The sequence below is a fragment of the Hemicordylus capensis genome, chromosome 5 (assembly GCF_027244095.1).
Source record: "Hemicordylus capensis ecotype Gifberg chromosome 5, rHemCap1.1.pri, whole genome shotgun sequence".
NCBI lineage: Eukaryota > Metazoa > Chordata > Lepidosauria > Squamata > Cordylidae > Hemicordylus > Hemicordylus capensis.
Window position 1 is genome coordinate 96,202,829 of NC_069661.1, and position 12,520 is coordinate 96,215,348.

A 12,520-nucleotide genomic window follows, 5' to 3' on the forward strand; every position below is an offset into this window, starting at 1 on the left:
GAATGGGAGACTACATGTGAGCACTGTAAGATATCCCCTTAGTGGATGGAGCCACTTTGGGAAGAGCATCTAGGTTCCAAGTTCCCTCTCTGGCATTTCCAGGATAGGGCTGAGAGATTCCTGCCTGCAACCTTGGAGAAGCTGCTGCCAGTCTGTGTAAATACTGAGCTAGGCAGACCAATGATCTGACTCAGTATATGGCAGCTTCCTATGTTCCTATGAGGGCTGGAAAACTAGACTGGAGATTAATAAGGCTGTTGCATGTTTTGCAGCTATAAACTCTCAATTCATAGCCTGGGCCAGCCTGGAGTATTCATAACTGTATGTATAATATTAACTCATTGTTTTTTCTTTCTTTTAGTATTTACAAAGAGCCTATTTTCTCTCATGAGAAAGGTAGAAACATGGAAACAAGTGAGGGAGTCACCTCAAGCAGCAAATTACTGAGGCACCAGCAAGGTGGCAAGATGCCTTTCTTCTCCCTGCTTTTAAAAAAGGTGAGGAGGGTGCATACAAGTGGCAGGCAACATTTGGTGCCCTGGCTCAGGCAGGCAGAGGCCTTGAGTTCCCCTGGCTGCAATTCACATATTTAACAAGCCAGCACTCAAGTTTAATTATTTACTACATTTATGTACTGTCTGGACATTCAAGATGGTTTAAAAAATAATAAACCAACAAAAATTAAGTAAGGTAAACACAGTTTTGTCCGAGTTTAATGTTTAAGCCCTTATGGGCTTAGCACCTGTATATCTCAGGGATCACCTCTCTCAACCAGTTGTATCCCGTCTGGTGAGGTCTTCTCAGCTGGCCCTCCTTAGTGTCTCGGGCCCTAGTGTTGTTAGTGTGTGGTGCCTGAGCCTGTAGGAGGGCATTCTCTTGTGGCCGCCCCTCTTCTTTGGAACACTCTCCCCCGACAGATTCATTCAGCCCCCTCCCTGGTGGTGGATGGTGTGCCTCAACAGATCTTGGTGTTGATCTCTATGGGAGCGGACGTTGTGATCTCCCTTGATCTCGGTGCCTTTCCTTCTGCCTTCTGTGCAGTGGAAGAATATTGCAAGCCCATTCACTTCATCCATGCAGGTAATATATAGATGAAACAGGGTGTCCAATTCTAATATAGAGTGCTTGGTTCAGACTAAGCATGAAGAGCAAAAACTTGTTAAGACTCTCCCAACATGCTAAGTAACCACTGTTCCCAGCAGATACGGGAACTGGGGTTTTTCTTTCATCAAGACTGTGACTAATAAAAAGTACATCATGGTAAGAGCTATGAATGAGTATTATTTACACTTTTATTTAAATTCCTTAACAATGCAACTTTCAAACATCCACATATTTATACATACAGTTGCTGCTTATATATATATGTATATGTTTATAAAAATATTTTTTAAGACTTAAGAACCAAAAGGATTGAGAAGACATTATTGCTACATTTTAGCATATACATGAAACAACAATCTGAACAATCAAACAATCTGAAAATGTCAGCTGCTGCAAAAACTATATATATTTTTAACAAAAACAAAATTATAAAAATATAACTTTTGGAAAATATTAAAGGAGGAAAAAAACCACTTTTCAGTGAAGTGCCAATGAAGTACCGCTGTGTCTACAATTATTACGAGTTTGTTTATAACAGCTATAGAAGCCATAAGGTGTTTGTTTTTTTATGAGCATAGCATTAGAACTGAGGTGGGGGAGAATAGATATAAGCCTTATTGACAATGATTGCACATTTCTATACTGAATATGTGGTGGAGGGAAAGGAATCGTGCCCACTGGCTCCATCCCCAAACACTGTGTGGTTAGCAAAAGGTATGCATTGAGCTCTATACCAATGTATAAATGTACATGTATATAGAGCTCCACTGCATAAACGTATGCATGTATAAATTTATACAACTGTACAAATGTAGCTTCTTCCGTCAGTAGGAACCACAATTGTGCCATTCCTAATCATGTGTTCAGAACCTATGCTCAGGGTTATTTTTCACAGTTTCTGCCAAATGAGTTAAGTTGGCTATGGTACAGCTGGGTAAGATCCTGCTTCCCACTTCCACACATGCAGTATAGACATGTATTGAAGGTGAGACCAGGGCCATAGAATGACTACAATCTAATGGCTCCAGTGTGCACAGTGTTTTGTGCATGCAGTGGATTCCCCATCCTCAGAACAGAAGGATAACCGGAATGTGAGAAATGTGCAAATCTGGTACATGTATGGAGCATTTCCCTTCACAGAAGAGAATGGGAAGTCACTCTATATGTGGCACTAGAACTGAGCCATTCCCTCACCTTTGCAAACCCCAGCAAAATCTGCAAAGGTGCAACAACATAAACTCCAGTGCAGGTGTCTACTTTATAAAACTGGCGAATGTATTTCTGTAACTATAATCCTAAACAACATGAAGAAGAATATATCAGGTATACAGCAAAACACTAGTGGTATTCAGTGTAACTTGAAGGCGACCCTGGCAGTATGCACATTTTTAAATTACCATAATTTGGGCTAGAATGGCCACTGTGGGTAAGTTATTAAAAGTTGTTTATTGCCGCTTGTGGCCTTTACACCAATGTGGCTTTTATGCTAGAATTCAGGATCAAGTTGAAGTAAAATTTTAAGCATTCAACACAACCTGGAAAAAAAAGTATGATGTCCCCCTTTAACTGTGGCGTTCATGCCAATGCAGTGTTTCTGCAATTTTTCAGCTTTTCCCTTACTGCAGACTTTACACCAATGCAGCCTTTCTTCCCCAAATTACAGTATCTTGCATTTGGGAAAATGTTTAACTCTAACAAGAAAACATAAACTCAACAAAGAAGGCTGGTATATTAAGTATAAATAACTGGATGATGAAGTGCTGGTGTGCTGTAAATAAATAGATACTTCAGCATTGGTCTCACGGGTGTCAAACTGCAGCCATCCTGCTGATGTTGGCCTACAGCCCCCCTGGCCCCTGACTACTGGCCACTGTGACTGGGATGATGGGAGCTGTAGGCCAGCTTCAACTGGAGGGCCACAGTGTGACACCCATGACCTAAATGCTTTTTTCTAGGCTTTTGCTAAGTTATGGAAAACAGGAGTAGTCTTTAGAACTTTTAAGTATCCTTTTATGTTCAGGGCCAGTAAAAGTGATTTTTGAAACATCAATACAAATACATCATTCCTTTCAGATACATCAAGTTCACCTGCTTACTATATTCCATTTGGCTCTAACATGAAAATCCACAGATCTCAAGTAGTTACTTTTCTTATTAATGTTGCCATTTCTGTAGTATACAATGTTACATGGGAATAAGCCATCTCAGGATGTAATATAGGTTTATCTAATATAAACTTTCACAGATGTGCGGGAATGAACCCAAGAGGTGCTTTGTGGAGACTGAAAATACGACTTGATTTTTTTTTAAAGTGAAAAATGAACTTCCTCTTTAAAAGATACATAGCTCATAGCATCAATACCTTGCTATTTTCTCTGATCAAACTACAAGAGCTATTCAAATAACATACAATTGTCTGTTTTGAAATACAAAAGCATTGTACCTTATGTTTCCACCAGACCAACACTAATGAGATGTAACATTTTCTTACACTCAGGTCTATGTTTGTGATGGGGATGAGACTATTTTGTTGACTTGGAAATGGCCAAATAATAGCAGTGTAATTTTTGACCCCAATATACACTGTGGGAAATTGCTGCATTCACACATTACAAAATACAGATATTTGTGTACGAATGTGAACCTACGCATAAAACCAATAAGCATGAGAATTGGGTTTTGAATTATCTTCTGTCTCTTCTCCACTACTTCTGCCCTTATACAGAATGGAAGATATGGAAATGTGAATTGAGAGAAGAGTTCTACTCTCGGGTTGTGTAGAAGGTGCTCCTTAATGCTCAGGTTGAGGTACTATTCAGGGTATATCTGTTTCCTTCCAGCCAAGTGGCATCTTCTGCTCTTTGATTTGGAATGCCATTTTTGCTTTTGCTTGTTCTACTAACATTTCAAAGTTTGGCAAGTAAAGAAAGTTGGTTTACAGAGCTGCGTTTATTCACTTCTAAACACGCACACCAGCTTTCTAAAGTCTCAATATATGGGTTTTAATCAAGTTCTTTCCCACTCCCAGATCTGTTTCTATACTATTAAAGCATATAACACAGCAACTATACACAGTGTAGTTCTAGAAAACAGTGTAACACCGCTGTAACTGTGATGGATAATTCACTCTTTGTTTGTTTGTTTCCAATTCGTATGATTAAAAAATAAAACACAGAGAGAAAACTACTGCAGTATTCCCACTACCCTTGATGCAATAGTGACAAAAATGAGAACAATCAGCAGTAATTCCTAAAATAACAGTAGATTCTCTGTTGGAGTTGGCTTTACCAGGACTGGCAGTTGTTAAGCATCTTCATGTGCAAGTAGAGGTTGAGTAGACGAAGCGCTGCTGCCCACCGAGTTAATTCTCACTGAGTGATCTGCAGCATTTCCTTGACTGCAAAGACCACTTGTAATATTCGAGTAAATCTGGAGAAGATATAACCTAGAGTCAGTAACGAATGGCTGCCACCTTTCAGTTTCAGCAGATTTGACATTTAAGTTTGCACTTCATACATCTGATGAAGAAGCCTCTTCACTACAAAAGTTCATGCCTCAATCTATTTTTAGTCATTGTTTTTGCTTCTCTTTATGACTGCTTATATCTGCTAGTTTTTGAAATTATTATTCATTTAATTTGTGTGTGCTTTATCGGCAAGAACTTAAAGCATCTCTTGGGGATTTCAACTATCACACAGCTACTCTATTGCACGATCAAGCATGACAGACTCCTCCTTTGAGAATGGCCATTATATCCATCAACCTATGTATTATGATATAGTTACTTCAAAAAGTCTAAACAAGGCCCTGCTAATCAGTGGGAAGAATGCCTGTCATGTTGAATATCAGTCACCACATGAAAGTCTTATTCAGAAGTTACTTAAATCGACTGATGATTCCACTCAAAAATAAACTTAACTGTTTTAAATGGAAAGTGAGCTTGAGCTGCATTATAGTTTTTCTCAAAATTGAGTTGAATAATGGTGTTTCACAGGAGTATCTTTGAACAAGGTGACCCTACATCAGTTTTCATATGGTGAAATGGTCTTATGAATATAGGGGATAAGATTAATATGCACCATGTTCTAGAGAAGCTTAGAACACGTAGTGCCCCAAGGATCAAACGCCCCAAGGATCAAATGCTCACAGAAGAAGGTTTCTGTGTGTGATTTACCTTGATGGCTGCAACTGCTTTGTGCAAAAAAGTGCTCTTATGGGTAACCTCCACTATCCAGTATTCAGGGCTGTGTGTTCAATGATCCTTGATGAATCACCAGATGGCCACATGTGATCATCAGTTTACATGAGTACAAGGATTGAATCCAGCCCCCTCTTCTTCCTCTACCTTCAATGGGTGCTTGAAGTTATCAAAGCTGATAGTACCTACTATCTGTCCAAGTGCATGTAGACAGATCCTTTAGCTCAGCAACATGTGCATAAAGGTCCAACATTTTGCAAGATGATACGAAGTGTAAGAACTTTCATAAAACCATTTCACAATTTTAAAACATCTGAAAGCAATTGGTGACTTTTTCATCTCAAAAAATTGTGAGTCAATGCTAAAATGGGAAATTTACAAAATTTCGACCAAGATACTTCTTATTGACATATTTATAAACCAATAATGATTTTCCCAACATTTTCCTCATTTATATATTTGTTTCAGTAATCTTTGTACTTGCTGGATGACTCTAGGCCAGTCACTTCTCTCTCAGCCTAACCTACTTCACAGGGTTGTTGTGAGGAGAAACTTAAGTATGTAGTACACTGCTCTGGGTTCCTTGGAGCAAGAGCAGGATATAAAATGTAGATAATAATAAGTTAATAATAATAACTTTGTCAAAAAGCATAGTAAAAGTCACTGAACACCAGCAATTTCAAAGCTCTTCATTTCTCTCATCACTAAAATCCAGAAATAATTACCATTTGCTAAGATTTGCTATCTTTTGTTCCATAAGAATTCCAGTGTGGCTTACTTGTAAAGTAATGGTTTCCACCCCTTTGGAAATGTAGCATTACTCTGAGGTGGTCACTCCTTAGCCCTTAATTGCAACTAGGCTATCGGGGCTGTTCCCATTCCCTTTCATCCCCTAACTGCTGATAGCTGCCTGGTTGTGCCTGTGTATACATCCTTCTCCTCAGGACTGCACACTATTGTGACTGCTTACTCTTCTTGTGCAACAGACCAAACGTTTTCATCCAACAATTATTGCAGCAAGTTCAGCCCTGTTTCAGAAAAGGTGTAGACTTTGGGCCATAATCCACAAGGTGCTATTCTTGCAGCGAGATTTACTTAAATGAATAAAAGGCACACAAGAACACTATTTAAAGACTACATCTTTTCATTTAAAGCCTTCTTGCAACACTGAAAGGTGTGCGATGAGATGAAATCAGAATGGAAACATTTGCAGTGCATAACTACATTAAACAGGACACTCGACACTAATCTCTTTCAGGAAGCCAGGCTGAAAGGCTCAATGCTTACATGGTTTGTGGTATCTGAAATCTGCTGTTCGATCAGTTGTACAATTTGCTTAAAGGTTGGCCTCTTGACAGGTTCAGCATCCCAACAACTTTTCATGATCTCGTACCTGCAAATGTGGTTAGAATTTATCAACTGGGAATTTGGCAGTAGATGAAAGGTGAGTAATGTGTACATAAATCACAAACATTAGAACATTCATATGCGTGCTATTTTACTGAATTCTGACAGTTATCAAAACAAACTGAGTTAATTAATGAAAAGTCAAAAGTAGAAAGACTAACATATACAAATGCAGGCCAGAATTCTGAAAAGAGAGCTTGTGTAACACACTGGCTAAACTTCCCAGGTCAAATCTTGCCTTGGCCAAGATTTTAAGCCTCACCACCAGCCCTATATAGACAATACAGGGATAACACAACACAGAGATAATGTATGTGAAGCTTCAATATGGCATAGAAATATGGCTTATAAATTCTAAATATTCAGATTATATGTACATTCTCAGTATTCTGATTATTACAAAGCTACGTGCACACACATCACAGATGCATGCACTGCCAAAGGTTTCTTTGATATTGTAGCCGTTTATATGGCTGAATAGGTAAACAATTTAAGAGTGAAAAGTAGCGTGTATGTTCAGCTGCATGAGTGTTTGCTGTAATGATAATAATCACAATGGCCCAATATTGGACAGAGTTAGGAGGGTGGAGCTGATCCGCCCACACTGCTGTAGGCTCACAGTAAAGCCCTGGCAGTTTAGGGTATTTGGGCAAGAGCGCAAATACTTTGAATATGCCACCTGCACTCCAGAAGTACTAGTTAGACTGGAAACACATCACATGACTGTCAGATTGGATATGTTTCTAATCTAACATAGCACAGTTGGGCTATCTGAAGTTTTGGTGCTTTTGCACATATACAGTACCCTAAACCACTGGGGTTTTTCTGTGAGCTCGCAACAGCACAGGCAGATTGGTTCTGCGCTCCTCATGCTCGCAACATGTGGGCCAATAATCATTCTTTATTATGTCCCAAACACGACAAGACACTGGAGAAACATAAGATTAAGAATGACAAGACCCTGCCTGAAGGCTTTCAATACGAACAGAAACAAAAGGAAAGGAAAGAAGAGGGCAAGGAGAGAGAACGTATTAAGAGTAGTTTAAGTTAAAATCACAGCAAATAAGGGAGGGCTGGCAAGAATAAATATATCTTGAGATGCTGTTGCAATATAAGACATCTTTAACTGTACATATGATTTTCCCCGGTGTGCACACAAACTTTTGTAGGGTTGCAGCCAAGATAATATGCTCTCAGAATCAGTGATGTGGGGGCTGTGAACTGGTCTGTCTTTGTTAGCAATGAAAATTCAATCAATGGAATGTTTCTCTTTCCCTTTAAATTCCTTTGCAAAAGATGCCTCTTGCCTCACTATTGGGCCTGTTATTTTATTCCCATCCTTGCTGCTTTGGGGTGGATTCATGCCCCTCTGTGTTTATACAGGGTTCAGAACAGGGGTGTAGCTATAATTGAACGAAAGGGTTCAAAGAACACGGGCCCCCAACTCCTGAGGGCCCTCCAGCTCCACCCCTCCCTATTTTCTGCATTATCTCCCTCACACTGGGGGGCCGCCAGAGAGAGTGCTGAACACGGGCCTCCTCTCCCCTAGCTACGCCCCTGGTTCAGAACACTGGCTTATATTCTATGCAGTGAGCCACCAATCAAAGGGAGAGGTGTTTCCTGTTTCCACAGCACTGTAATCAGGGGCGTAGCCAGCCTGCTGGTGGCCCGTGTACGGCCGTGGCGGGTGCCCCCGCTAGCCCCGCATCTGATGTCAGATGCAGGGGCGAGCCATGCCCCCGCGTCTGACATCAGATGCGGGGTGTGTGGTCTGGCTCCCGAACGGAGCCTTGAGGCTCCGTTTGGGAGTTGCAGTTTAACTGCTGAAGGGGCCACGCAGCCCCTTTGGCAGGGAAGAGCCGCTCCTGGGCTGCGTTATGAAGGCAGCGCCAGTCTTTTAGCTCCTGAAGGGGCCGCGCGGCCCCTTCAGGAGTGACTCTTCCCTGCCTTTGCAGGGAAGAGCCGCTCCTGGCTGGCGCTGGAAACGCAGCGCCAGCCTTAGTTTAGCTCCCGAAGGGGCTGCGCGGCCCCCGCTTGGGAGCTAAACTACCACCCCTGTGTCTGACGTCAGATGCAGGGGGCATGTGGGGGCCGCTCTCACGGCCTCTGATTGGTAAGTGGCCCGGGTTCTTTGAACCTGTTGGCCCAATGGTATGCCCCTGACTGTAATATAAAGCCTGCCTGCAGGGCTGCTGCATGCCTAATGAAGAACATGTAAGTGCAGTAGTGATGGCATCCCATGGAAATGCCAGAGAATGAACCTGGGAACTTCTGCATGCTAAGAAGATACTCTACCACTGAGCTATGGTCCCATTTGCATATAGCGCCAGTTAAAGAATCTCAGGAAAAGGGCTAGGAAATGTGCTAAATCAAGGTTTCTTAACCTTGGGCCCCCAGATGTTTGATGGACTACAACTCCCAGAATCCCCAGCCATGTCCACTGTGGCTGGGGATTCTGGGAGTTGTAGTCCATCAACATCTGGGGGCCCAAGGTTAAGAAACCCTGTACTAAATTGATATAATTTCACAGACTGCCATCTTCAGATTTTCTTAATGCAGGATTGTTTCAACTTCTTGTATTTGGGTGTTCTGTCCCCCGCCCCGCCCCACCCCGGCCTACTACAAAATACACACAACTGAGTACAGATCACTAAGCATATATAATACTCCTCTGTACATGTACTTAGATGTAATCCCACTGATTTCAATTGATGAGTTCATTTGAATATTCACTATACAGTTAAGATTAAAATCCTATGCACACTTACTAGCAAGTAAGTTCAATTCAGTTCAACAGACAAATATCCAAGTAACTATTCTTATAAATTATTGCACAATTCATTCCACTAACTGGAACTTTGGAAAGGAAGGGTGGGCGGGCCGAGTGGCACATTTGTTGTTTAAATCAAAATGTGAACATTTGAATTTTTCATTTCAAAATGTTTATCAGTTTGAATTCTCACATTTCGGCAGGTGCAAATTCTGGACTGAACATTCTGTATCCTTCCTTAATCCTTTTATAGAACTTGGAATCTACAGGCATTCCAGGGTAGGGACTGCTTCCTGTGAACACAGAAGCTGTCTGTTAATATATCATATTGAAGGTTTTTCAAAAAGAGGAAAAAAGAAAGCATTAGTACAAATCACCAATAGTCAAATGCATTTACCTAGAGAAAAGAGTTCCCAAAGCAGTATCCCGTAAGACCAGACATCACTCTCAAATGTGTACACACATTCAAAGATGCTTTCGGGGGCCATCCACTTCACAGGAAGTCGTGCCTTTGAAGACAAAGGAAGGAAGGTTTAAGAATAAAACACACAGAAGTCCCTGTCATCATAATAATGAACTATGATGACCATTTGCAGAGTTATCAATAGATTAAATAATGATAGTTAATTAATGCCTACGTTTAATTAAATTAAAATAAATTTGTATATGACTAAAATCTTAACATATTAGTCTTTTTCAGATAACAAAGGCTCAGTTACAATTTTATCAACAAAAGTTACCACTCAGTGTTGGAAAGAAATGCTGTAATTTATATTTTTTGATTCCATACATTACAGAAACACTCAAGAACCAAGATTATGTGTGATCTTAATGTCTAACTTTGCTAGTTAAAAGTGGCTCTCACTGATTAAACAACTAAAACTTTAGTTGATTAATGTACCAATTAAACCAATTAACACATACAACTATAATTATTGTAAAGACCACAAAAAAAGAGATTTCTATCGGAGTGCAAGGAGCTAAACAGATGGGAATTCATTGTTGAAAGATACCAAACAGTACCAACAAGTTATTGAAAGGATGTTATCTCCTTTAATTATCTATATATCTGCAGAACAAAAGCGTCAGACTCTTCCACACTACTGTATTGATAGTTATCCCCATTGTATTCTGAAATCAGGGCTAAAATTTTACAGTCTGTTTTGGGGGAAATGCCTATAGTGCTGGCATCTTTGGGATTAGCTACAGCCAAATGCAAACTATAATTGCAATCCTGGTAATCAAGAGTACTTCCTGTAGAGACTTAGCCATACTGCTAGGTAATGGTATCATAAGTATGATTATTGTTCATTGCCATCTTATATATAGTACACCTCATGACTGTTCATTGTATCTTTTGTGTTTTTAATCTCTTTAAAACATTTTTACCTCACTAATCATTTGAGACTTTTTAACAAATGTAATGATAAAACCTAGTCAAATCAAAACAAACCAGGCCAGGATCGAATAAACTATTTGTATGTTCAAGGACCTTTGAATACTAGTTAGTCTGTTTAAAATATTTCTATACTGCCCAAAACTTGCATCTCTGGGTGGTTTTAGCAGGTGTGCCTTGCAAGGGTGGGGGTAAGTCTTCGAAAGTCCCACTGGGTTCTCCTTTGGGCTCAACCAGAATAGACAGTACTTGGTCTGACTTGTTTTTCTATACTGTGAATGTTGCTTTGGCTTGTAAAGTTCTGAACAGTTTAGATTTCTAGTTGTATATTAGTGGCCTAAATATGGCACAGCATCCTGTGGCTGGTCTCCACAGAGCTTGCACTGTTGCAGGCATTTAAAACAAAACCAACTCAGTGGCACAATAGCGCTCTTGTCTAAATGCAGAAAAAGGTGCAAATGCAGTTGCACAACACTGTGGTCCATTATTTCCTGTGGCCGTAGTGTCACACATAAGAACAGCCCTGCTGGATCAGGCCCAAGGCCCATCTAGTCCAGCATCCTGTTTCACACAGTGGCCCACCAGATGCCACTGGAAGCCACCAGGCAGGAGTTGAGGGTATGCCCTCACTCCTGCTGTTACTCCCCTGCAACTGGTACTCAGAGGCATCTTGCCACAGAACTGCATTTACACAATGTTTGGGATTTGTGCAAGAGTGTTCTTGCACAACTAATGGCAAGTTTATTTTAAATGCCCACAGCAGTGTGGGTGCTGCAGAAATCACCTCCTAGATGCCACACAGTATGTGGCCTAGTATACCCTTCATATTTGATGCAAATATTACATTAAAAATTACAGTTTATATAATATCCTAAAATATTAGATTGAAAATTACACTTTCTACTTAGTGAATCCTTATAGCTGGGTTTGACAGACAGTATGTGCTCTCTTGTGTAATAATCAGTACACTTTGAAAGATCATATCCACAGAGATGATCACGAAACACCATTCAGTGTCTGAATTGTGGCACATCCCTTTAAAATGGAGGGCTTATATTTCAACACAGCCCATTTAATACAGAGGAGACCAGGTCCACAGCAGCTCCTCCACTGTATGCCGCCACTTCCTTAATCATGGCACTCCACCCAGCTATCAGTGTTTGCCTGCAGCACTTTCGCACAGCTGCTCCCGCACATCAGCATGCACATGTGTAAGCCCTCCACTTTAAAGGGATGTGCAGCGATTTGTATGCTGAATCACATTTTGTGCACATCGTTACATGTCATGCATTTCAACAAATGGCTACCATCATAAAGTACAGCAAGAACTCACTTTGGGACACAATGTGTATTACTGTGTTATCTAATACCATTTATTTGTGCCATCTCTATATATGGCACCTTACAACAGATGAGAGGACAAGCTCCACCTGTGAGAGGCTCACAGGCTAGAAATAGACAGGAGGGAGACAACAGTGGAGGCAAGGTAAACACAGGAAGAACACACAATTATTTCATGAACATGTACTTAGGCGTAGTTGCAGTAGGAGCAAAAGCCTTGAATTAGAATGCTATTAAAGCCATCGCATCTTTGATTATCCAAGGACAATCGCATCATTTTTACTACAGACCAAGGAGATGGCTG

The 12,520-nt window shown here is 40.6% G+C and overlaps 1 protein-coding gene across 2 annotated transcripts in view; it reads right to left on the reverse strand.

The window, feature by feature from the left end:
- Nucleotides 1-1,278: 1,278 nt before the first annotated feature.
- Nucleotides 1,279-12,520, reverse strand: part of KIT (KIT proto-oncogene, receptor tyrosine kinase) — a 97,287-nt gene continuing 86,045 nt past the window's right edge. For both annotated transcript variants that reach the window (XM_053258498.1, XM_053258497.1), the window contains 4 exons: nucleotides 9,877-9,988; nucleotides 9,673-9,772; nucleotides 6,590-6,695; nucleotides 1,279-4,533 (listed from right to left, as the gene is read on the reverse strand). In XM_053258498.1, coding sequence (XP_053114473.1) covers nucleotides 4,408-4,533; nucleotides 6,590-6,695; nucleotides 9,673-9,772; nucleotides 9,877-9,988 — 444 coding nt within the window. In that variant the 3' untranslated portion in view covers nucleotides 1,279-4,407. The remainder of the gene's footprint in view (nucleotides 4,534-6,589; nucleotides 6,696-9,672; nucleotides 9,773-9,876; nucleotides 9,989-12,520) is intronic.